Source organism: Xyrauchen texanus, chromosome 2 (assembly GCF_025860055.1).
Source record: "Xyrauchen texanus isolate HMW12.3.18 chromosome 2, RBS_HiC_50CHRs, whole genome shotgun sequence".
Classification (NCBI taxonomy): Eukaryota; Metazoa; Chordata; class Actinopteri; order Cypriniformes; family Catostomidae; genus Xyrauchen; species Xyrauchen texanus.
This window is the reverse complement of record NC_068277.1, coordinates 8,866,193-8,893,557: the sequence shown is the minus strand read 5'-3', so window position 1 is coordinate 8,893,557 and position 27,365 is coordinate 8,866,193. Positions and strand designations below refer to the sequence as shown.

The following is a 27,365-nucleotide window of genomic DNA, read 5'->3' as shown; positions in this document are numbered from 1 at the left end:
TTAACGCTTTGAGAGTGAAATCGCTGACAGAAACTTTACATTCTCCTCTGTATTGCCTGCATTCGACACTATTATCCGAAATGAGACAGATGACTTGAGCTCCACTGACACTGTCTTCACTCGTATTGGAAGTCGCTCCTCATTTGCCACAAATGCTTTTGATTGAGCTTTACATATATTGAACCCAACATTACTTTAACAACACGAAAGCATACAGTTAGTCAGAGAGTCAGAACTAAATTAAAAGAACTGGCTCATAAGAGTAATTTGTTTGTGAATTGGACTACAAGCTGGTCACCACTGCATGTTTGTTTTTGCGTGCAGTTAGCAAAGACGATGCAAAAACTTTGTGGTTTCCAAATCACATTCAATTCAAACTGCAAGCTCACAATTTGCATCAAATGCAATTTCTGTTGCAAACAACGCTTCCGAACAAATCTGATTAGCTTAGGGGCCATTCTCATCGAACACATTTTTGCATCCGTCAATGCTGTTTTTTATTTGTATTTTCTACGTTAACATGTGCTAGATGGACATATTTGACCGTTGCACTGCACCTTGCTGTTTTTTCAGTGTCTCGCGCATCTCATCACATTCAATTCACGCTGCCATCTTGCAAGTTGGAGAAAATTTTATTTCTTACGGCGTAAAGAAGCGAACAACTCATCTGATCAACTGAAGGGCCATTCGCATTGAAAGCATTCTTGCGTCTGTCTGTGCTTTTGTCTCCTGTTTTTCTATGTAAACATGCGCTAGACGGATGTGTTTTACCATTGCACCTTACTGTTTTTCAAAGTCTCGCACATCGTATCACATTAAATTCAAACGGCATAGTCCTTTTGCCATAAAAAAGCAGACAACACTTCCCGTTTTGTCACATCAGGAATCAAGGCTACAGTGGTAAACTGCTGTAGTTATTACTCCTAGTGACGGTGGTTCTAGGTAAATGGTAAATGGTCTGCACTTATATAGTTCTTTTTAACCTTAGCGGTATTCAAAGCACTTTACACTGTGACTCATTCACCAGTTCACACACACATTCACACACCAATGACAGCAGAGCTGCCATGCAAGGCCTGCCATTGGGAGCAACATGCGGTTCAGTGTCTTGCCCAAGGACACTTTGGTATGTGGAGTCGTGTGGGTCAGGAATCGCCAACCCTGCGATTAGTGGACAACCCGCTTTACCACCTGAGCCACAGCCGCCCCATTAAGCAAACGTGCCAACAGTGAAAACAGCCTGAAAGAGCGCATCTTCTTTGTACTAAGCTGGAAGTGACAGAGAAACTCTGGCCCTAGCACACCGTCCAACCCTCCACACTCTCCTCTTCACTCATATGTCCTGGGTAAATTAAACTCATATGTCCTATTTACCCAGACAACTAAATAGAGCTCCCCTCCCTTGTTTAATCTGAAGCTACTGTAGCGCCAGTGGCACGTTTGTTTAATGTGAGCACTTCAGTTGCATTAACTGCAGCACAATGTAATGCGCCGGCTGATGCGATGCATATCATGTGTCTTCAAGCTAGAGTGCACATAAAGTACAGCTGTGATCTCCCAGATTGAATAAAGATTAATAAGCTTTTGTATTAGACGTTCCCTTCTACTGACCTCAAGTAAATCACCTCCTCTTCACATTGCTGACCAGCAGCTCTCTCTAATACAGCAGCATTTGTTATTTAATATCTCTCTCTCTCTCTCTCTCTCTCTCTCTCTCTCTCTCTCTCTCTCTCTCTCTTTGCAGGTAATGATCTGTTCCTGGTAGCTGTGCATGAGTTGGGCCATGCCCTTGGACTGGAACACTCCAATAATCCCATAGCTATTATGGCTCCTTTCTACCAGTGGATGGACACGGAAAACTTTGAGCTTCCCGAAGATGATCTCCGTGGGGTTCAGCAGATTTATGGTAATATAATGCCTTTGATGTCTTCAAAATGAAGTATATGCTCTTTATACTGATTTTGAAGGAGATTATCTGTGATCAACTAAGGGGCCGTTCACACAGAGCTCTTTTTTAACATCTGTCTGCTCTGTTTTGTAATTGTTTTTCTATGTAAACTTTCACTAGATGGATATATTTGACCATTGTGTCACGTCTCGCTGTTTTTATTTTTAGCATCTTGCACTGAAGTGCTGCGTTTTTAAGACGTCATGTCAAGATAAAAAACTTCACCTGCAATCGGTTCCATTTGTTGTGCTACATTTAGCATTTTTTTTTATTTTTGTTTTTAACCCAAGAACACTTTCAGTATGAATGGCCTCAAATCAGTCGAAAGAAATGTTTATTCAGAGCTGTGGCATATTGACTATCATTAGGGCTGGGTGATAAATCTAAAAAATATTTGTAATAATTTTGTTGACGATCTCAAATTCAGCAACATCATGATGATTTTTATGCACTTTGGACCCACTTTATATTATATGTCTTTAACTGATGTGTACTAATGTAAAAATACATACAATACCATGGTAAATGTTGTTCTGCAAAATTCTCACAAGATTCACATTTGCTGCTACTGAGGTTGAGGTACGGTTAGGGTTTAGGGTAATGGTTGGGTAGGGTTACGGTTTAGGGTACGGGTTAGGGTCTAGGGTAAGTGTTGGGTAGGGTAAGGGTTTAGGGTAATGGTTGGGTAGGGTTATGGTTTAGGGTATGGGTTAGGGTCTAGGGTAAGTGTTGGGTAGGGTAAGTGTTGGGTAGGGTTATGGTTTAGGGTACGGGTTAGGATCTAGGGTAAGTGTTGTGTAGGGTAAGGGTTTAGGGTAAGGGTTGGGTAGGGTTATGGTTTAGGGTACGGGTTAGGGTCTAGGGTAAGTGTTGGGTAGGGTAAGGGTTTAGGGTAATGGTTGGGTAGGGTTATGGTTTAGGGTATGGGTTAGGGTCTAGGGTAAGTGTTGGGTAGGGTAAGGGTTTAGGGTAAGGGTTGGGTAGGGTTATGGTTTAGGGTACGGGTTAGGGTCTAGGGTAAGTGTTGGGTAGGGTAAGGGTTTAGGGTAATGGTTGGGTAGGGTTATGGTTTAGGGTACGGGTTAGGGTCTAGGGTAAGTGTTGGGTAGGGTAAGGGTTTAGGGTAAGGGTTGGGTAGGGTTATGGTTTAGGGTACGGGTTAGGGTCTAGGGTAAGTTTTGGGTAGGGTAAGGGTTTAGGGTAATGGTTGGGTAGGGTTATGGTTTAGGGTATGGGTTAGGGTCTAGGGTAAGTGTTGGGTAGGGTAAGGGTTTAGGGTAAGGGTTGGGTAGGGTTATGGTTTAGGGTACGGGTTAGGGTCTAGGGTAAGTGTTGGGTAGGGTAAGGGTTTAGGGTAATGGTTGGGTAGGGTTATGGTTTAGGGTATGGGTTAGGGTCTAGGGTAAGTGTTGGGTAGGGTCTAGGGTAAGTATTGTGTAGGGTAAGGGTTGGTAGGGTTATGGTTTAGGGTACGGGTTAGGGTCTAGGGTAAGTGTTGGGTAGGGTAAGGGTTTAGGGTAATGGTTGGGTAGGGTTATGGTTTAGGGTACGGGTTAGGGTCTAGTGTAAGTGTTGGGTAGGGTCTAGGGTAAGTATTGTGTAGGGTAAGGGTTTAGGGTAAGGGTTGGGTAGGGTTATGGTTTAGGGTATGGGTTAGGGTCTAGGGTAAGTGTTGGGTAGGGTAAGGGTTTAGGGTAATGGTTGGGTAGGGTTATGGTTTAGGGTATGGGTTAGGGTCTAGGGTAAGTGTTTGGTAGGGTCTAGGGTAAGTATTGTGTAGGGTAAGGGTTGGGTAGGGTTATGGTTTAGGGTACGGTTTAGGGTCTAGGGTAAGTGTTGGGTAGGGTAAGGGTTTAGGGTAATGGTTGGGTAGGGTTATGGTTTAGGGTACGGGTTAGGGTCTAGTGTAAGTGTTGGGTAGGGTCTAGGGTAAGTATTGTGTAGGGTAAGGGTTTAGGGTAAGGGTTGGGTAGGGTTATGGTTTAGGGTATGGGTTAGGGTCTTGGGGAAGTGTTGGGTAGGGTAAGGGTTTAGGGTAAGGGTTGGGTAGGGTTATGGTTTAGGGTACGGGTTAGGGTCTAGGGTAAGTGTTGGGTAGGGTAAGGGTTTAGGGTAAGTGTTGGGTAGGGTTATGGTTTAGGGTAAGGTTTAGGGTCTAGTGTAAGTGTTGTGTAGGGTAAGGGTTTTGGCTAAGGGTTGTGTTGGGTTTGGTTTAGGGTTAGGGTTAAATACAGATGTAATTAAATGCAAGAAATGTAAATGTAAGTACAAAGCATCAACACCTATTTACGTAATATGTACATTGTACTAAATGGTTACTAACTTTGTAGGTAATGACACCTAATTTAAATTGTATCCTGTGCTTTTTATTTGTCCTTGAATTTTCTAAAAGCCTTGGCATTAAACTAGTTAATCATTCCGTCCTTCTTCTCACAATATGCAAGTATGTGAGCGTTAAAATAATTTATAATAATAGATTGTTGTATAGTGTATCTAATATAAACTTCACTTGTAAAAATTTTATTGTATCTGTATATCAGTTCAAACTGTTTTCTGGTTCAGTCTGGTCCAGAGTCATTCGACACATGTGCTGTTATAAAAGTGTTTGTTTTGTTATGCTTTGGTTTACACTTTGTGGTTTTACTTGCACTCAGACTTATGGTGTAAAATTAAAATGTTTGTTTTTGTGTTGAATGTTGGTGTACTTTGCCATTAACATGGCATGCCTATGAAATTCTCTGTAGACATCAATAATGTTTACAGTAGTTTTTGTCTTTTGTAGGAGGGTAGTTTTGGCTGTGGGGGAATAGGCCTCATTTCCACTTCAGTAGCAAAACTCTTGGTCATATCATGGCACATTCACAAATCAGTTTTCTATTGAAAGCATTACTATTGTTCATACTTGAGGTTAAGGGTTTGAACAACCTCTTTCATCCGTTTCATCTTCTCTCTCTCTTTTAGGACCCCCTAGCAGTTCTCCCACTCAGGCTCTCCCCACCGTGACCCCTCGGCGACCAGCCCAGCCTGACCCTAGGTACCCTCCTAAGAACCCTCCCGGAGCTCCTCCTCATCGGCCGGATAGGCCTCGAACCACTGACCGCCCAGATCACTATGGCCCAAACATCTGTGAAGGCAATTTTGACACCGTCACCATGCTCAGAGGAGAGATGTTTGTTTTTAAGGTGAGCTGGAGATCTTTGCTATTCAGTTCCCTGATTAAATGAGTGTTGCAATTATGTCCAAGTGTAGCTTCTGTGACATCACATATGCACTGATATTGCGACTGTAAGTATGACATACTGTAACTTGTTAGCTAACTGTATAATTGAGTGAAAGTCAAGCTGCTTTGCTCAGTGTGTGAATGGTTGATTGTGTTCAGGATAGATGAAAGAATCGCCCAAAGCCGAATCAAGAACATGTCCAGGTTATTACTCACACCAAAATCAAATGACAAAATAAGAAATTATATTTTTTATAAAGAAAATAAAGCCTATTTTTTAAGACTATTAAAAATGTTTGCCATGAAAAATATGCACATTTTTCACCCCAGTTCTCATGAATAGTGCAAAGATTGTGTCTCTGTAATCTCATTATTCTCAATGTTGGGTGACTGTGATTAGATGCTCCTTACTGTAAGAAACAGTAATGGAAATCATCCAGTCTGAACACAATGCTATTTTTTTAATAAGACAGTACAACAAATAATACAATGAATCATGACATAGCTCTCTGGAATACTTTATTTTGATTCATCAATCGTGGCACACTGCGGTAAAATATTTTTGTATTTTGTTTAAATTATAAAATGTTTGAATTATTTTGAGCTTGGCAACCCTGTACTGTGCTAGCTTCATGTCTCTCGTAGCACTCTGTGCTCTTCTCACATAACAAAATAATTTCAACTTCCTAAATGACTTGTTAGGTAAGTGTAAAAGTTGGATAATGTATGATCAGCTAGTCATTATTACAAAATAATGACTTCTCTGCTGCAATTCCTTACTCACTGTAGAGTTTACAAAAGTAGTGTTTTTTTAAAGAACATAATACAATATATCTTTCAAGTGATTCATATGTTGGCACAATTTTTAATTGTCCACAAAAATGCACCTGCCTAATGTTGTGTAGGTCCCCCTCTTGCCGCCAAAACAGCACCAACCCGCATTCTTCTCAGCACTATTGTACAGAGTGGTTTTCTGAGTTACCGTTGACTTTGTCAGTTCGAACCAATCTGTTGATTCTCTGTTGACCTCTCTCATCAAGTAAGTGTTTCCATCCACAGAACTGCCGCTCACTGGATGTTTTTTGTTTTTGGCACCATTCTGAGTAAATTCTAGAGACTGTTGTGTGTGAAATTCCCAGGAGATCAACAGTTACAGAAAAACTCAAACCAGCCCGTCTGGCACCAGCTATCATGCCACAGTCCAAATCACCGAGATCACATTTTTTCTCCATCCTGATGGTTGATGTGAACATTAACTGTAGCTCCTGACCCATATCTGCATGATGTTACGCACTGAACTGCTGCCACACAATTGGCTGATTAGATAATCGCATGGATGATTGTTGGTACCAGACGGGCTGGTTTGAGTATTGAGTCTTACTCCAGTGGTTAAATCTATCTACAGAAGCTATTTGATTGGTGTGGGTGAAAAACAGATCATATTTAGATCAGATCAATAAAAGTCCTTTTTTGCTATAAATTATTTTCCCTACCCAGTAGGTGGCAATATGCACTCAAATCGCTTCTGAAGACATGGATTTAACCACTGGAGTCTTACGGATTACTTTTAAGCTGCCTTTATATGCTTTTGGAGCTTTAAAGTTCTGGTCACCATTCACTTGCATTGTATGGACTTACAAAGCTGAGAAATTCTTCTAAAATTCTTTTTTGTGTTGTGCAGAAGAAAGTCACACCCATCTGGGATGGCTTGAGGTTAAATGCATTAAATGATTAAATTAATTCAAGTAGGTCCAATCTTTTAAATGGTAGTATAGATTTTAAAGAGAGATTGGAGATTTCCCTCACTATTGTCTAAAACGTTTGGGTCTAATTATGAATAATTAGCATTTTTAAAAGTCTTCTCACAGCATGTGGTGAGCCAAAGGCAAACCTTACTGGTCATACTATCTAGAACAATTTGTTGGAGATTTTTAATGGACTTTTGCTACAGGTGTCACAGGTGTTACTGTTTAACCGCCTGCAGTGGTAAAGTTATCTATTATATTGAATCAAGGCCATTCCTCAAGCACTGTATAAACAATCCAGCCAGTTCCCTTATGCTAGATTGTATTTTTCCATGCAAGAACGAGGTGTGCTTTGCTGGTGAATTGGAGTGTTTGTGTGCATGCGTGTGTTTGTTAGGAGTAAGGGGTTTAGGGGTGTGGAGGAAGAAGGCAGGATATATTTAGAGTTTGTTGGCCTCATAGCTGGCTCTGGTTCTAATTTGAGGTCATTTTGAAATATTCTGAAAGTCTTGGCAGAAACCCATAGTGATGGAGAAGATTATTACAGACATGTGTAAAGGAAACAGCGTGTGTTTGTGTGTAGGTGTACATGATCCTTTTGTGTCTGCATCTGTATAGAATGTATGCATGTGCATTATTACTATTGCTTTGAATTTAAACAAACTGATTTGACCAATATCCCTAACACAAAGTATAATATCTTAACGCTTTAGGAAACCTACGCGCAAGAGTTTACGCTGCCAGAGAATGCTTTGAATCCATTGATTTCAATGGGGATTGTACATCACAAGGATGTAGACAAAGGATAGGCGACTTTGAAGGTGGCGAGGGCCAACATTTTTTCTCCTTTCTACCAAGTGGCCGGATTACAAATGCGCACTCACCATGTTCACCCCCTTACTCAATTTCCATATTGTGGGTAATTTTTGCACAACTAATGCAGTGTGCTTTTATAATTAATTAAAAAATTTTTTTAAAATGTTTTAGCCCTTTTTTCTCCCAATTCCCTCTACTTAGTAGGTCCTCACGGTGGCGCGGTTACTCACCTCAATCTGGGTGGCGGAGGACAAGTCCCAGTTGCCTCCACTTCTAAGACAGTCAATCCGTGCATCTTATTACGGGGCTCATTGTGGAGACTCACAAAATGTGGAGGCTCATGCTACTCTCCGCGATCCACACCCAACTTACCATGTGCCCCATTGAGAGCGAGAACCACTAATCGTGACCACGAGGAGGTTAGCCCATGTGACTCTACACTCCCTAGCAACCGGGCCAATTTGGTTGCTTAGGAGACCTGGCTGAAGTCACTCAGCATGCCTCCGACTCCAGGGGTGGTAGTCAGTGTCAATACTCGCTGAGCTACCCATTTTTCAAGACAATGAATCTCATTTGCATTGTCTGTACATTTGCAACACACAAATGAAAACATTTTCAACCCCACCTCATAAAACAGCTCATGGGTGTTAGTTAAAATCTAAACATTATCACCAAAATCCAAATATTATCATCAATAACAATACTGGATATGCAAACATAACATTTCAGTGCATTAATACAAAACATTTCAGCGTCACACCTGCCCCGCAACATGCACGGAGTGAACGGTTCCGTGCATCAGAGAATATTGAGAATATTCTCATTATTTGCAAGATTTTCCAACAATCAGACTCTTAATAGCTCAATAGCAAAACTAACTACGTTTGCGTTTTATGCAAGCATGAGCGAAACAGAATAAGATGACTTTGGTGATCCTTGTGCTGTCACGGATTTTGTAAAAAGTTTTGACGGCGATATATTTTACCATTACATCTGTGAGGAGAGCAGCGCTGGTCTTTGATCAGTTGATCAGTGGTGTTGTAATGGCGAATCGAATTGAAATCTTTAATGACAGATTTTTGTATCCAGGCAAACAAAAGGCATGGGTTTACCCTGCGTACATTAACATCAGTGCGCTCTAGCTCGCTGACTAGCTGAGGGAAAATTTGCTCAATTTAATTTACAAATGATGAACAAGTGTAAAATGTTGCATGCTAGAATCCTACAGTGATCAGCAGGTCTGCTAAGAACAAGCAACCTCTTCTGGTGGATACGTGTAATAACATTATAGCCTGAATGCAATCTTTACATGATCCCATTTTCAATTAACTAAAATCCTCAGTCTTGTCCATCAAATTGTATGTTTTGTAGTTGTGGAGAGTTATAATATGCAATGTGCTCTTTGGTTGGGTATATTGGACTAGACCGATGTTTACTGTAGCTAATGAATAGATGAAAAATATTTGGCGAAAGGCGTAATTCTGTGTTTCCAACTTCCTTGTTCCTCTTTATTGTGGCTTGATTCTCTTCCAGTAAAAACTATTTTTTTGTGTTGAGGATTTGGAGCATGTGCGGGACAGTTTGTTGGCCTTGATGACCTAACACAGTGGCTTGGCAGAGACATGTACAAATAAACTTGGTTTCTTGGTCTCAAGCAGAACCAGAACCTCTGATTGTGAGCAGTACTACAGCTGCACATGTTCATCTATGCCACTAATAAACCTTTCAGAACCATCAGCATCTGGTCACTGATTTATGTTTTTTTATCTCCTCAGGGTCGATGGTTCTGGAGAGTGAGGCGGAACAGAGTGCTAGATAACTACCCCATGCCTATTGGACACTTCTGGAGGGGTCTGCCGGGAGACATTGATGCAGCGTATGAACGGCATGATGGCCGATTTGTGTTTTTCAAAGGTATTTTTCCCTTCCTGACTGCACTTTACCACGGATATTGCTCTGTGCTCTCTGAAAGTTAATATGTTGGCGGTATAGGCCATAAAATCTTTATATTTGTGAGAGAGATCATTACCCAGGCTGGCAGAATTATGTCAGATTTAAATGCTTTTCACATTAGAAATGGCTATTGATTTTGATGTTTGTCATTAAGTAGAGGAAGTGCCCTTGATTTCCATCATCCAGTTATGTGTTTAGGCTGATGGATTTTACAGAGTTTGAAAAGATGTGGATTTTTTGGTGTGGGAGGCAAATTTTGGAGCTTCAACAAGGAATCGTTAGCCCACAAAGGCCAAAAAGTTGATGTTGTTCCATACCCATTTGACTTTCTCCTGTTTTCACAAAGGGAAATAACAGAATCTCTAAGTTGTTCTTTTCCATACAATGAAAGTAGACAGTGATCTGTTGCTGACAGGCTCCAAAAAGGACAAATAATCACCATAAAAGTAATAAAAAAGTAGTCCATACGACTCTTGTGCTATATTCCTGAAGTCTTCTGGATCCATACTGTAGTGATACATTGCGGAGATCAAATTGAAATGTAATCATTTGAAAAGTGAAAAAGTTATTATTTACTGAAAATTATGGAGCAGAGGTAGGGCTGGGAGTCTATTTCAAAAAGTAAATTCTTCGATGGGAATTAATGGGAATTGTCGTAAATCGAAAGTCGACTCCAAAGCTTGGTATAAACTCCGCTCAGAGGAATCAATAAATAGTGTAAAGAATGCTTTATATTGCTCTGTTTATCGTAAGCTTTCACTTTGCCTCCCGTTTTTTCTTAAGAATTGAGAAAATACTGTAAGTCTGGAATTGACTCCAACATAATATCGGAATCAGATGGACTATCCCCTAAAAGCATACAAGTCTATTGTTTATCTCAGTAGACTAAAATCAAAACCCTGAAACAGTGAGGTTTCACACATTTGTTATACGGACCATCAACACCATTTACCATTAAAGCCCAAAGTATACTTCGTTTTTGACACGAACACTTAGTGTCTGCGTACAGTCAAAAACTAGCCTTTCAAAGTATACTTCATTTGACTTTGTGCGATGTGGTTGCCGCATTTGTGCTACGACTGCAGGCGTTCAGTGCTCGAGCACTCTGCTGATGACTAAATTTGCGTAATGCTTCTTTTGCGCGGATGCCTGAACGAATACAATTCAGCCTTAAAACATCTCAGACATCTAATAGCATTTACATTTACATTTATGCATTTGGCAGATGCTTTTATCCAAAGTGACTTACAAAGCCCTTATTACAGGGGCAATCCCCCTGGAGCAACCTGGAGTTAAGTGCCTTGCTCAAGGACACAATGGTGGTGGCTGTGGGGAACGAACAGACAACCTTCTGCTTAACAGTTTAGTGTTTAGCCCACCACACCACCACCACTCCATAATACTCCATAATAACGTCCTAGTAAAGATGTCTAGGCGTATCTCGAGGCAGACAAGTAGTAAGAACATGTTTTTTGCCAAAGTCTGTGTATTTGCTACACTTTAGGAAAGCTGGCTCCCCTTTAGTGTTTAGGGCACAGTGATGTCATCGGCAAGACTTACATTTGGATTTCCGCCATTCTAGAGAAACCAGGGGAGCAAAAAACTTGGGGCGCAACATCTGTTTGTGAGGCGAGGCCATTGCGTCAGCTAGCGGTTCTAGCAGATGCTGACAGCAACGGTTAGACTTGGAAAAGGGCCAGTTGAATCAAACCGGGTCCATGAGGATGGTGCCTCGGTGTCTGCCATACTGTAAAATCATAAAAATTGAAGCTTGTCCTGATGTTTTGGTTACGGCTCAATGCAATGCACTGTCGTTACTTTGACCACAAAAATGTGGGATTCGAACCAAAACCACACTGTTGGTGCATCTTTTGCAGTGTTATATTGCAGTTATTTGTTTTTCAAGAGAATAAACAGTTCTGTAATGCAGTTGGAGTTCCTATGACTACAAGGTGGGGAAAGTCCCTGTACATGCACCATGAAATCCTGTTAACCACTGAATGTTGTTGCCCTGTTCCTCCTCCTTTTCTCTTGTTTCCTCTTGTTTTCCAACTCTGTCACATTTCTGTAGGCCATTTTTTTAACTTCAGATTTTTTTGAGAAACTGCCTTCAACTAAGCTGGAAACAAAGCATCTGAAACCAACCTAAGATGGTTTGCTGGTCTTAGCTGGTTAAAGTTGGCCTCCCAGCCTAACCAGCTAAAAAGTGCCCAGAAGCCCTCTTAATGTAAAGCTGTTTTTTTCTTTGTTAGTGCTCTTATATGTGCTATTTTCTCATTTTAATACCAGACCAATATCTGGAGAGCACTGTGATATTATGCAGATATATGGTGGCCCCAAAAAGTATTTGGACACTTAAAAATGTCTGAATGTCTTTGTATTAGATAACAAAATATCACAGCAAGTTGTATCTGCAAGCAAATAATGCTAGACCTTTTCTCTATAGTGGTTCCCAACCCTGTTCCTGGAGGCTCCCCAACAGTGCACATTTTGTATATCTACCTTATCTGACACACCCAGTTTTGGTCTTGGAGTCTCCACTAACAAGCTGATGAGTTGAATCAGGTGTGTTTGATTAGGGAGATATACAAAATGTGCAGTGTTTGGGAGCTTCCAGGAACAGGGTTGGGAACCACTGCTATAGAGAAGGTGATTTTTAGTGGATATACAGTATGAAGTCAGTTCGCCTCAAGTTAACACAGTTGCACCTAGCAGAGTAACTACAGGTGTATTTCATCACATTATTTAAGGACATTGTCCTAATTTTGAACAAAATACCTATTTTTGTATAATTTGAAACCTTACAAATTCTTTTTGTCTAATGTTTTGCTTGAAAAGTGTGCCTGGGCTGTCAGTCTTTAAAATAAATGCCACTTGTTCTGATATTTTTCGATATAATGCAAAGACATTCATGCTTTATTAAGCCTGGCTATGTCACTGTCCGGTCAGTCTGGGTTCCCTGTCTGTTGCTCACTTCGACATTGTGTCAAAGAAGCGACACTAGGGGTCTCTCTTGAGTGCCGAATATGCCTCTGATCTATTAAAAAAGGCCAATGGGAATTAGGCGGACAGTATTTGCATACCCCGCCCCCAGATATACGGGCATAAAAGTGAGCAAATACGTGGAGTTCATTCAGGATTTTTCTGAGGAGCCGGAAATGGTCTGGCCACTACAGTGGCTCGGCTCAGCCACGTGGCCGGGAGGACACAACGTCTCGTTCCCTCTGTTACATCCGTAACCTAGACGTTCCCCGTCTGTCGTTCACTTCGACGGTGTGTTGAAGAAGCGACACTAGGGGATACAACGTCTCGTTCCCTCCATCAGGGAACGGAGGTTACATCCGTAACCTAGACGTTTTTGTCTGACAGGACCTTGGCATCACCATCCCATGTCTGTCTTGTGTTTGTGTGCTGTCTTTGTGTGAGCACATGGGTCCGGTTGTGATTTCTCGCTGTGCGCTCTTCGGTCTGTCTTGTTTCATGTCCTGACTTCCTGTCTGGTTCGGTTTCGGTCTCAGTCTGTGTCGGGATCCAGACACTCATGTTCCATGTGTTGACGTGAGTGCATTGCGCTTCTCTTGGCGGCATGCACTCGCATCAATAATTTATGTCTGTCTCTCGCCGGCGCGGACATGCGGTGCGCTTGCTTTGCGCATTTGAGCTGTCTTCACGTTGTGCTGAGGTTCGGTCACTCTGGTCTGGTGTGTGTCGGGGGTGTGTGTGTGGCCCAGCTCTCGTACTGGTACCTGTCAAGTTTTTTCGCCTGTTGTGTACATCGCATGGTTTTTTTTAGTGTGGGAATGCGTGGCATCGCTTTGTTTGGTGTTGCTGTGCATTCTCTTGTCTGTTCTGTCGGTTGGCATGAGCGTATATATTCCCTTCTTGTCTAGCCGATGTACGTTCATGCCATTCAGGTGTTTTGTTGTCTTTTGAGAGCACGTGGCTTTGTTTTGTTTCTGTATTGCCATGTGTCTCTCAGTCTGACGTCACACCCCACCTCCTTGTTTTCCCATTATTCGTTTATTAGTCTCATCTGCCCTTTCTCTTTAACCTGTTGATTTCTCTCCCTATTTTAGCCTCCTCATGTGCTGTCCAGCGGCCAGTTCATCTTGTGCTTGTTTTCCAGTCAGTCTTGTATATGTGTATGGCCACATTCCTTGTCGGTCCTGTTCCCCTACCTTGCTCCTGTTTGGTACGGTCAGTCCGGGTATCCCGTCCCCCATTCATTTTCCCCAGCCTGGATTATATTTACTTTGTATTTTTCCCCTTTGTTGTTTACATTTATTGTTGTTTACATTTATTGTTTTTCCCCCTTGTGGGAGTTTTGGTTTCATTTTTGCACTTTTGTTTGTATTAATATATTCCTTTGTTTTTAACTGCGCTTGGGTCCTGAACCTCTCTGATTTCTGACAGGCTAAGTGTCTACATGCTTTTTTGGGCTGCTGTACACAATGGAATATTACATTTACACAGAATTGCTGAAATTCAAATAAATTTCAGCAATTTTTGCCGTTGTTGCCATTGCATGATTATATTTTAGGTTTATCGCTTCTGCCTTCATCAAGCTCGCTCTCTTTTTGTCCCTCCACCTGTAGGAAGTCAGTATTGGTTGTTTAGGGAAGCCAATCTGGAGCCTGGTTACCCTCAAGAGCTGATTGACTACGGCCGAGATATCCCCTATGACAAGATAGATACAGCAATCTGGTGGGAGCCTTCTGGATTCACTTACTACTTCAAAGGAGACTGGTGAGAGAATGGTCTTGTTTTTTTTTTTTTGCTCTTTCAAAGAAATCTCTAAGGTTTATTGTCTAATTAATACCTTGAGCTGTTTTGTTGATTTACTGGCCCTGTTTACACCTGGTATTAGCCTCCGTCTCGGGTGATCCGATCACAAGTGGTCAGCCGAGACAGATTGCTTTTTACACCTGGTATTAGCATGCCGCAAATGCTTTTCCAATGACCACTTGTGATCGGATTTCTTTGTGGGAAGGGTTTCTGATTACGACTTCATATTTCACTTAATATGTCTTGCAAATATTATTCTTTTAAAATCGTACCCAGCCAGCAAATTTTAAAACCCATTTTGGAGAGATAATAGCATTTAATGTGCGTAGGCGGTCCTTCTGTGTTGTTTAGGATGCGTTAGGATGCATCACTATAATGTGAGCAGATCATGCGCAATGGATGTTAAAGGAATATTCTAGGTTCAATACAAGTTAGGCTCAATTGACAGATTTTGTGGCATAATGTTGATTACCACAAAAAATTATTTTGACTCATACCTCCTAAAAACAAAGAAAAATAGAGGTTAGAGTGAGGCACTTACAATGGAAATGAATGAGGCCAATTTTTTGAAAGATCAAAGGCAGAAATGTGACACTTATAAGTGTATAAAAGCACTTGCATAAATTCTTCTGTTAAAACACCTGGATTATTTGAGCTCTAAAGTTGTTTAAATTGTTGTTTTTACGGTCGATTAATGGTTTTAGAGTTTAAGGTGTTACGTCGTCATGGAAATTTAGTTGTGCATAGTGTTTATGTCTTGTGGCTATACTGTTGAAACAGTGAGTATTTTAACATTTACGGATTGACCACCATTGTAAGTGCTTTTTTTAAAGAATCGGGGGGGGGACGAAATCAAAATTTTGCCACAAATGCGGTCAGTTGACTTGAACATGGAATATTCCTTTAATACCAGGTGCAAATGGGGTTGCTGTATAGTTTCCTGTTTTTCCATTAAGGAAAGGCAGAATGATTCCCATTGAACTGTTTGTTTAAACAATGCTGTTGAATTGCAGGTACTGGCGCTTTAATGAGCACTCTCGAGCTGCAGATCAGGACTACCCTAAACCAATTAGTGTGTGGGGCACTTCTGTGCCGTCCTCTCCCAAAGGGGCCTTCCTCAGTGATGATGGAGGTGAGTCAGAGAGTGAAATGGTGTGTTGGGTTGGGGTGGGGGTGGGGGGGTCATCCAATGACATCATCTTAATGTAAAGGATAGGTGGGAGGGGATGATCAGATCAATCAACAACTGTGACAATGGGACAAAGGCTGTGAGAGAAAGTAATGGAAGAAATGTGGTTTGATTATATTGGGAAACACTAACTGTATATCACTGAAAGGGCATTTCCATTTTGAAGCAACATTTGGGGTATAAAACCACTGGAGTCATATGGATTACTTTTATACCTTCAAAGATCTGGCCACCATTCACTCGCATTGGATAGACCTACAAAGCGGAGATATTCTTCTAAAAATCTTTGTTTTTGTTCCACAGAATAAAACAAGTCATACAAGTTTGAGATGGTATAAGGGTAAATGATGAGAGAATTATCATTTTTGGGTGAACTATCCCTTAAAAGCAGAAATGTGCAGCTCTTTTTTTTTTTACCCCCCTCTCTCTTTCTTTCAATTTAAACGGTCGGTTTCTGGTATCCTTGCATTTATCATGCAAAAGTTACAGGGTTTACTGGCTTTACACAGTCATGACAGGAGTTTAAATATTGCATATAACTTTGCACAGACAGGTTTAGTAAGTGATTTTAATCACAGTAGTGGCATGCTTACATGTGTAACGTTATTTATTTTTTCCCTCCCCATTGCTCCCCAATTTGGAATGCCCAATTCCCAATGCACTCCCAAGTCCTCGTGGTGGCGTAGTGACTCGCCTCAATCCGTGTGGTGGAGGACGAAACTCAGTTGCCTCCGCATCTGAGGCTGTCAATCCACGCTTCTTTTTACGTTGCTTGTTGAGCGCGTTACCGCGGAGACGTAGCGCATGTGGATGCCCATGCTATTCTCCACGGCATCGACACACAACTCACCACACACCACACCGAGAGCGAGAACCACATTATAGCGACCACGAGGTGGTTACCCCATGTGATTCTACCCTCCCTAGCAACCGGGCCAATTTGGTTTCTTAGGAGACCTGGCTGGAGTCACTCAGCATGCCCTGGATTCGAACTCGTGATTCCAGGGGTGGTAGTCAGCGTCAATACTCGCTGAGCTACCCAGGCCCCGACATGTGTAATGTTTAAAACTTGTGCCAATCCTTTCGAAACAGTGTATATTTGAATGTTTATCCCAGCCTTGTCGCTCAGTGATTTATTTAATTTATTTAATTAATATGTTTTTACTAATTGAGGTGAATTTTTTTCTGTGGATATTACACGTGAAGGGTAAGCTATGGTTAAGCCTAACTGTATGAAATATATATATTTTTTCATTTTGTCATCAATGAGGTAATGAACAGACGAGCTAAATTAATTTATTTGACTTGTCAGTGATGCACTAAGCACAGCTTGCACTGTCCAACCCTGTTCTTTCTCACACAGCTTATACGTACTTCTACAAGGGTGCAAAGTACTGGAAATTCGATAACCACAGAATGAAGAGCGAGCCAGGCTACCCAAAGTCCATTCTGAGAGACTTCATGGGCTGTAATGTGGACCTTGATCCCGACAGAGACACAGACGTGGACCCAGGACGCAAGTTGCCCGAACACCCACCTTTTAACCCGGATGCAGGGCGAGACAAAGACAAAGACAAGGAAAAGGAAAAGGAGAAGGAAAAAGAGCAGGGCAACACTAATGATGTTGACTACAAAGAAGAGACCGAAGAGGAAACAAATGAGGTGGACGTAGTTTTGAAGATAGATGAGACCGAGCGCACCATAAATATCATCATGGTGACGGTACCGCTGGTCCTAGTGCTGTGCATCTTAGGATTGATCTACGCTATCATTAACACACTACAGAGGAAAGGAGCACCCAAGTATTTAGTACACTGCAGACGTTCACTGCAGGACTGGGTTTAACCCGTCACTTTAATCCCGCCATGATTCCCCATACTTTCATTTTATACGTCCAAAAACTATTTGCACACACACGCAACACAACATAAACACTCACTCTTACACTGTGTCCTAACCAAACATGACACGATTCAAGATTCCAGCGACAAGCAATTTGTCCATCCACACTGAACACGAAACTGCAGCGCAACGTCGCACAATCATAGCCAGTCAAAACAAATTTGATGTTCAATGTGCAGGATTTCCAGAGTTCACAGGATTTTTCGACGACGGAAAAATAGAAACCAAGCGACTGTGTTCATCGCTTGCCGTGGTCGTGGCTGGATAAAACGTTTAAATAGAGTTTGTTTTTTTTCGCCATATTTCGTCACATCTCGTTAGGACACTGTTTTAAGATGGCTCTGTACACACTTTACTCCCCTTCCCATGGTGCTTCTCTAACATGATGACTAGTATATTTATATCGTAATTTTTGCACATTGATTTTGTGTTAAGTTTTTCGTATTCATAATATGTTTTCATTTATGGGTTTTTCAATTTCTTTTTGAGAGGTAACAATTAGCAATCTAGTTGTACAATCACAGTGTAAATGAGGAACTGACAAGCAGTCTTGCAGAACAAAAAAAAGAGGAAAAGGGATGTTGAGGATGGATTATTACTACCTTCGTTCTTCTTTTCCCATGACTTTCAACTGTGGTCTTCCTACTGAATGGGCAAGTCATAATATACTTGTTGGAAATCCAGACTAGGATTTACATGTTTCTTTCCTTCGTTCCTTTTTCTTGCTCATTTAACATGTAGGTAATGGGGAATGTGGTATTGGATTTGTTCATCTAATGTCCTACTAACCTGCAATTACTCAATCTGTCATTGATTGGTTTGCACCCTTCCTATTTGTCATCTCCTGTGATGTAGAATCTCACTTCTGACGCCATGTTGGTAATTCTGGCACAGGTTGTCTACTTATTTGTAAAGACAATACAGTTGTTTTAGTATGTCCACAAATTATTTCAGTCATCCAGGTTGCTATAGAATGTCCATTAAACTAATTCACAAGCAACTGGACTTAGTTAGCCAACCAGTAAATTGTGTTCACTGAATTTTACCTGATACTCTATAGCTCTTTGTTTCGACATCATAAATTAGGGACTTTCCTGTGAATTTTGCTTACCTTGCATGATCATAACAAAAATCAAATTTTATTGCCTCGCTGAACCACGCATTTATTTTAACAATTGTGCCTTAGTCCTGCCAACCAAACATGTTGTATGTGGTTTTGTTCATATTTGTAGAGCCCTTTTAACCACTTGATTACAAGCTAGTGTGTTTTTATCTCCCCACTGGTCCAGTGATACTGTGGTAATTGTATTGTCATTTGACATTTGAGTTGCTTTCATTTGTAATTAAAAAAAGGCAGCATACTCGGTAGGGGTTTTGAAAAATCTTAAGGCTTTGGAGGCTGAGAGAATATCTTCTAGTACCTTCTATGTAATAGCTATTGGTTGGGTGTATATGCATATTTATATAACAGCTTTACATTGTTAAATCAAATGAACATATGAAAAAAGAACCATAAAATGCATACCACCACTTTAAAACTCCATGAAATATACTCAAGCAAGCTAGTCAGGGCCCAGTTATAAATAAAAAACTTTAGAGGGGCCCATTTTTGCCTTGTAGGGATTGTTAGATAATCCTCTCATTTTAAAAACAGCAGGGGGGTGAAACGCATTGCTGATCTCTTCTAACCCTAACCCAAAGTTCTCCCTACCAAAGAAATGCCACTCTCATCGACACTGCAAGGTAGGCTAAGACTAGAGAGAAAGAAGCCGGGACAACTGTGTGAGTTCAAAAGGAAAGGGTTAAGATGGAGAGACCTTATCTCCAAAGTCTTTGCGAGACGGCTTGCAGTGTGTTAGTACAAAGGCTGAGCTGGATTGTGTTACAGTGATGGGGAAGATTTTAAGGGTGGTAGAGCAATAAACAGGCACAGCTAGGATAAACCCTCTGCCAGCTCCCTATGCTAAGGCTGAAACATTCTTAGCGCATGTATGTGAACGCAAACACATTGTTTCATGGTACCTTGGAATAGCACATACTGTAAATACAATAGTACATTATTTGGGTAAAGGCTAGGGTTTACTTAGATTTTCCGCATGCTGTTCAGTCGATGATGCACAGACTCGAAAAACTAGGCTGCACTAGGACAGTCCCCTCGTTTTAATCATTCAATACCTTGGTATACAGGGGCAGATCATAGTCCCATCAAGCCCCTGGGCACACATCGTTGGAGCGCCATCCCCCTATTACAACCTCTAATGGTAGACCACTTATCCTACAATAAGCGACAAGAGTGATTTGGCTAAAAATGAAATGAAAACATGTTTGTATCCATGCAAGTTCAATTTTGTGTCTTTGCATCCAGCGTAATTCCTAAAACTAGATGCCGCACTAGCTGATTTTTCAGCTGAAATTTCATATACATAATCGCTGGCCTGTCGGAGGGAGTTGGAGCTTGCAATAAGGCGCAGTCACACATACCTATGCATGGCGAAATTCCGCGGGGATAGCGTGGGTGAACCTTGAGCATGTGTGAAACCAGCAAAAATACAATTGTCAGGAGCCTCTTTTTAATGCCGCACTTTATGCAGTACGGTAAAATGTATCCTTGTCTAATGTGATTATTAAGTGTAGCTGTGTACGAAGCACCGCACACACAGGTCACTACCAAACCATTGGTCAGAGTTCACCAAACTTGAACGTGAGGGGAAATTCTCCGCCACCCGAAGTCCATTGCACGAAATTCCCGACTGCGTGAATTCCCATTGAAATCACTATATTTCGCCCACGGAATTTCACCGTATGAAGGTATGCGTGACCGTGCCTTTAACATGTGCCAGCAGAAGGTCATTAATTCCTTGAATCAAAACTGACTCAACTTCCTGCTGAGTTAATGGCTCCAGAATCTGAAATAGCTACGAGTTTTAAAAAATGATTTAGTCACTGGGACGGGCTTTTTTGGTATCGCCAAATGACCAATAAGCTGCTTCTTTTACTGAAGAACTGACCAGATGTCATGCTCTGATCTAAACATAGAAATGTATGATACCCTTGTCCAAAATCAAGTTGTTTTGAGTCCACTAGTGAGATGCCAGCTTCACTCAACGGAAGTGGTGCAAATTCCGTCTTCTACAGGATCGTTAATAATCGTTTTCTCTTTCAGGTCAACTACTACAATGGCAGAGCAACAGTTAAAGTCAACGTGTTTGTAGCTCACTATCTTAATAAAAACATTGATTTAATCTGATTTAAATGTGAGGTGTATAATCTGCACCACGAATGCCTCCAAACAAACAAAATTGCCAACAATAATTATTGTTTAAACAAATTACAAAACACTCCCGGACAAAAAGGTGGTCCCCGAGTCAATGTTGTTCCAGTCAAGCTGCTGAAACTGATTGCAGTTTAGTTTGGTGCCACTAGTGATGCAATATGTACAACGGGATAACAGTGCAAAGTATTTGCATCTGCGTTTGCATGCTTGCATTGAGCTTATTTTTGGCCTAAGGCTGAGCTGGTTGGGTAAGTACTGTACGATATGTATCAATTCCATCCCTTTATGGAATCCTGCTGGCACACTATCCCACAGCCCATGTTACCAGGGTCTGCAGGTTATTTTCGGAACACATTCTTAGACCAGCGACGGAAATAGGATTCCAGTTTCATTCACAAATTTTCATCATGCCGATGTGATATACTAGGCAAGAGTCCTAACATTGTAAGATAAAACTGCTTTTAGGTAGGTCTGTGTTTGCTTTTTGTGGTGTTTTGGTTAGACTAGACTAGCGTCTAACCTTAGAAGACAATATGTACTCTGACGCGGTTGAGAAAAACAAATAGTCAACGCTTTTTAAAGGTGCCTCTGAAAGATTTCAGTCATTTGCCCTTCACAATCAGCGTAAGAGTTTTGCAAAGAAAGCGAGACGAGGAGGAGAGAGGTTTTATTAATATTGCCCTGTCAGACAAGGTGAAGCAGAAAGCACTTCGGTAAATATTATTGAAAGAACAGAGGAGACAGGGGACAGTCATGATCTGAATGCCGTCACTGATGAATCCAGGCGAATACCATTGCCAGGCGATGTCAGTCCCCCCCCTTGCAGTGCTTCGAAGAGAGTTAATCAGACATAAAAGCTCTTCCGCCTCTCCCTCAACGCCCTCTACCTTCCCCTTCTTATGCCCAGATCAATGAAGAATACATAAACAGGCTTGAAGGATATCTGAAAAGCAGCTCACTCTCTTTAAGAGCCTTAAGTCTGATTCCTGTTTTATTCCCACTATAACCCTTTCTCTTATCACTCCTTTATGGCCATGTTCACTCCAGAGACTTTTTAACCTAATCTAACACTTAAAGTATCATGCTATTACCACGTTTTTTTTTTCATTATGTTTTGTGAAAACTACCATTATTTTAGTGCCATTTACCACTTCAATATCATGGGGCATGATGATATTACTCATGGTATAAGATACCATAATTGTACCACGGCATCACCACAGTACTTTTTTAGTAGTCTAGAAGTCATAAAAGTGTATTACTTTGTATGTTTGTGTCTCATTCTTCTTTATTTTAATTATTTTTGTATAACAAAACAATGATTGTGGTAGACAATGACTGATGAATAATCAATACAGTCTGTTTATTTGTTTGTTAGTATGTGATAATGTAGTTTTATAGCATTTTCTCCATTTTGAATCAACTCCTGGCCATCTTTAGGACTGGTTCTGATAGCAATGGCCCCTCTCTCTTTCTGCTTTATTGTCCTGCACATTGTTTCTGGCCAACAGGAAGATGGACTGAGGCCTAAGCCAGGGCCACAAAGCTTTCCCCCACATGCATAGCATTCTTAACAACAGCCTCTGTTCAGATGGCTTTGAGTGTAAATTATGGACTTTGTGGTCACACCTTTCTCATAAACGCAGCTCAGAATTGTGCAAGTTTGTGTGCTGGTGGGGTTTGTTATCGCAGGTTAATGGGGTCTGACTACCCAAATGGACTGTTTGATGTGAGGTCTGGTACAGTGACACAACGGCCGTGTTCCAAAACCTAGTGAGCTACCTACCTAGATGGTATTTTAAGGCTTTAAAATGAAGGCCTTTTGTAAAAGTAAGCCAATGATTACACCAAGTCGTTTTCAGTTTTTCATTAGTTTCCATAATCAATGGCTTTCACGTGCTATTGGAATTATCCTACTTATGAAATCATAATAGGAAAAATGGGGGATGCCAGATTAATTCTTGCATATTTCTTGGGAAACTCCTATTTTGACATTGTAATATATGTACCAGTGATTGGAAATTTGGTCAAATACATGCTTTTTTCTCTGTGTAATAAAAGAACAACATGCATCACATGTTTACTGAAATGCATATGTGAAAATAATCAAAATGGCGAGCACTAAAATGCATTTAGAAAAAACAATAAAACTGATCGTTCACTGCAGAAACCGTACTCTCATCCACCTTGTTGAAAGTTGGCTCCTCCCAACTCTGCAACACGGGTATCAAAATTATTTCCATTTCCAAGTCATAATTATGACTTGAGGGGATGTTCATGTGCAACTTTCAAGTAGCAAACTCATATTTTCGGTAATTCCGAAAGATACAGTACATTGTTTTGGCCAATTTCTAAAGCAGCAGGGAATGTATTCTTTGTGGTCCCAGGATGTTAAAAAAAAAAATAATAATAAAAATAAACCCAAGATTGTGGACAGAGTCGAGATAAATGTTGGCTATACTGGGAAAAGAAAAGTTATGTTTAATTCAGAAAATTCCCAGATGCATTGTGAAAGCAATCCATACTGCATTGTAACAAACTGTGATGGACAGTAGAAGTTTAGACTATACATATACATACATTTCATATATAAAAAAGTTCAGTCTAATTAAAATGGATATTTTACTCAATATTTTTGTGTGCTGTGTATTTTTATGCTTATTACAGAGTTGCATGATTAGCATAGCAACATGCTAATGCTAAACTCTATTGGAATCAAGTGTGGGTCGATTCTGTCTTCATTTGAATTCAGTCTTTTATGAGGTTCCATTTCAGTTTGGAAAGCAGCTGCCTATGAAGGCACTGGCAGCAATGCAGCTCACTAGGTTATTTATGGAACTAATGAGTGCAGAGAGACTTTTCTGTATGTACTGTATGTTCTCCTGATATAAACTTGAGCTCTGATCAGAGGTGCCTCTAGTCTAAATACATCCGTCCACCCCATTTATTAACCAACTTCAATCATTGTTAGATCTCCGGCAATATGGCCGCAGAGGTCAAGATAATAATGATGCCTTCAGCTTTGTGGAAACTGAAGAATGAGGCCGAGGCAGTGGGTGTTTGCATTTGGCTGCATTCTCCTGTGTCAAAGGTGGACTCAAAGTCAGATCAGCCCTTGATATGACAATGCATCTGTGCATGCATCCTGTCTAGAGGGCAATCTCATGTACAAACATGCTGTTTAATTCCTAACAAAGCAATTTCAGACAACATATATACAAATTCAAGGAACAAATCACTAACATTTAAAGCAATGCTGTTTTTCTTAAACACCTCATCTTTATTAATGGTAGTAAAATAAAGTTTTGTTCATTGTATTTTCAGTTTATCTTAAATTGCTCATAATTGTAAATAGTAATTTTTCAATCATTGTCTTTTTTTCTTTTTTTTTCTGTTTTTTACGTTGTTAACATTCCGATTGGTGTTTAGAATTTTTTCTTATGTAGAAACAGGATTTTATACATTTGTGTTTGTTGTTCATCTGAGTGTGTTTAACAATCCATGCTGGACATGTAAATGGTAATAAAATAAAAAATGTTAAAAGAATTAAGTCTCAAATCTCAGCTCTTTTTTTTTTTACCAAAAGTCAACAAAAAAAAAAAAAATTAACCCTATTAACTTTATTAATACATGTAGTATTCCTGGACTTCATTTGTACGATTGTGAGTACTAATATGATTATCTTCTTAATCTTTCAGCACAAATATAATACCTTGCGGTAACAATTCCTACGAAGCCCATATTTATTATGCATTGTAAAGGAATTATAAATGCATTGTACTGCATTCATAATGTCTCATAATACACCTTATAGTAAGTTATAACTTCTAATAAATAATTATAACTACAGTTATAAAACATTATAAAACTTCCCCTACTCATAGTTATACTTAAGAGCATAATGCATCATAACACAAGCAACATGCTGTATAGTGTAAGCAGTCAAAAGGCTTTGACAAAGTGGCCTTTGTCTGCTTTAAGTGAAGTTAAAAAAGCAATATATTCTTATAAACAGCCATAACATAAACTTGTAACATACATTACAAGTCAAACTTATATAATGGAAGTTATTTATAAATAAATCTCCAAATAAGATGCACAAACATTATTTGTGTTTATACCCAAGAAGATTGGTTACATGTGTGCTCAACATACATGATTGTTTTATATATATATATATATATTTTTTTTTCTGATAATAATATCTATATCTCAATATCTCAATAATAGCTACAATTTTACATTGAATATGTTAATTTGTATTTTGTGCATGTGTAATATATATAACTTCCAGCGTGACTTGTAATGCCTTAAAACAACTTCAAATATCTTAAGGATGTAATTCTAATTTGAAGTACATTATATAATTTGTCCACTTTGCTTACTTACATACTCTATACCTATATACTATATATTACAACTATAAATAATACATTATAATTTCTGCAGATAAAATTAGATGTTATGTTGTATACTCTAGTAACTATGAATAGTTAAGTATTATAATGTATTATAACTTGCTGTGTTTACTAACTATTGTATGTATGAAGTTGACTAAGCTCTATCACTTGATAAGGTTGTATTATGAGACATTACTAATGCATTATAATACATTTACAATGCATATGAGCTTCATAAAAATTTTACCGAACTTGCTGCTCCTCTTAAAGACTTTTTGCATGATGTCATCAAGTCCTCATATTTCTCACCCTTTCCCCTCAACCATCTGGCTCAATTTTGGCATGTAGCACCTATTTCACAATCCAACCAATTCCTGATGAATAAAGTCCCGTTCTACATTTACAAGATTTCATTTTAATACCTTGTTTCTTTCTAAAATATGGCACGTTAGAATTCAATCGTGAACGTCATTTTTATGGTGACTTTAAACCACGTCTCTTCCGAATGCATGAATAAGCATTGTTTAACTTTCATGTAACGTTCATTGTTGCTGTTGCCTTTCATGGTTGCCTGTGTTTTGTCCATACTGAACTGTACAGTGCAGAACTCCAGGGAGTTCCACTGTAAACAACCCTCATCCTTCCCAACCCCACACCCCTGGGCTCTCCTCTCTCCCAGTAGAAAGAGCAAAGTCCCTGAATCAGATGGCACTTCCTTTGCCTCAGGAAAGAACAGGGCCACATAGGCCATGGGAGACTGAGTGGGATGTTTATAAAGGGCCTGCTGAAAGACTAAGGAAACAAGAAGAGCTGAAACAAGTGACTGAAGCATTAAGAACAGGTGACAGTAAGTGGACTGATGGGATCCAAGCAGAAACAAAATATCAAGAGCAGGCAGTGAAATTATACACAGTTTTAATTGCTGTCATCTGTCCAGGAAGCTTAATATTTTTCTTTCTCAGAAAAGCATTACAGTTCTGCGAGCTTATATCATTTACACTGGAAAAAAAATCTGGAGTTTGGTTTAATAAAAAAAAAAAAACTAGGAAACAGTGGCCTGGGTACCACCCCTGGAGTCGCAAGTTTGAATCCAAGGTGTGCTGAGTGACTCCTAAGTAACCAAATTGTCCCGGTTGCTAGGGAGGTTAGAGTCACATTGGGTAACCTCCTCATGGTCGCTATAATGTGATTCTCGCTCTTGGTGGGGCGCATGATGAGTTTTGCCTGAATGCCGTGGAGAATAGTGTGAAGCCCTCACACACGCTACATCTCCACTGTAACACGCTCAACAAGTCACGTGATGAGATGCGCAGATTGACGGTCTCAGACGCGGAGGCAACTGAGATTTGTCCTCCGACACCCGCATTGAGGCGAGTCCCTACGCCGTCACGAGGACTTAGAGTGCATTGGGAATTGGGCATTTCAAATCGGGGAGAGAAAAAAAACCTAGGAATCAATTTCCATGCAGAAATTGCTAGTAAATTGAACAGACATATTTTCAAGTAAAGTCTACACTCAATGCTTGGTGGCTTTCAATTGAACATCTCAAGTAGAGTTTACTTGGCAATACTCTTTTACAAGTAAATTATACTCCCTTTTTGTTTGACAACAATATAGCACTGAATTAAACCATGCTTTTATAAGTGTACTGGCATTTCAATGCTTTTTTAACATACTTATATATCATATACCACATGACACACTGAAGCCTTCCACAGGGAAGCTTAATGCATGCTTTATAGTCTATTGAACAACATAACCTTGCTGTAATGGCATTAGAGAACCAAGATCAAGAGCTGCACACATAGTACTCAGCATTTGGTGCATAAAATATGATGACGGTAATGATCCACAGAATTGTTTTGCTAATGAACAGGTAATTTTGAGTATAAAATGAACTTCAGACCTCAAAAAACAAGAAGTTACCAATTACCAAAATTACAGTGTAAAGAGATCAGGAAAGGAAGAGGCGAGAACTGGCTTGATAATAAAAATAGTATTTTTAATATAAAACGTAAACAAACACACACATGACGGACATGTCCATACTATCTCTCTCTACCGCACGATCCTCTGCAGTCAATCTTTATCACTCTCGGGAGGCTTGATTAGCATAATACGGGACCATGTGTA

General features: G+C 40.1%; 1 protein-coding gene across 1 annotated transcript in view; it reads left to right on the top strand.

The window, feature by feature from the left end:
• The window catches only part of mmp15b (matrix metallopeptidase 15b), a 44,548-nt gene extending 22,593 nt beyond the window's left edge, over positions 1-21,955 (top strand). Inside the window, exons 6-11 of the mRNA XM_052149295.1 lie at positions 1,745-1,906; positions 4,910-5,130; positions 9,505-9,643; positions 14,278-14,428; positions 15,481-15,599; positions 17,020-21,955. Coding sequence (XP_052005255.1) covers positions 1,745-1,906; positions 4,910-5,130; positions 9,505-9,643; positions 14,278-14,428; positions 15,481-15,599; positions 17,020-17,501 — 1,274 coding nt within the window. The 3' untranslated portion in view covers positions 17,502-21,955. The remainder of the gene's footprint in view (positions 1-1,744; positions 1,907-4,909; positions 5,131-9,504; positions 9,644-14,277; positions 14,429-15,480; positions 15,600-17,019) is intronic.
• The last annotated feature ends 5,410 nt before the right edge of the window (positions 21,956-27,365 follow it).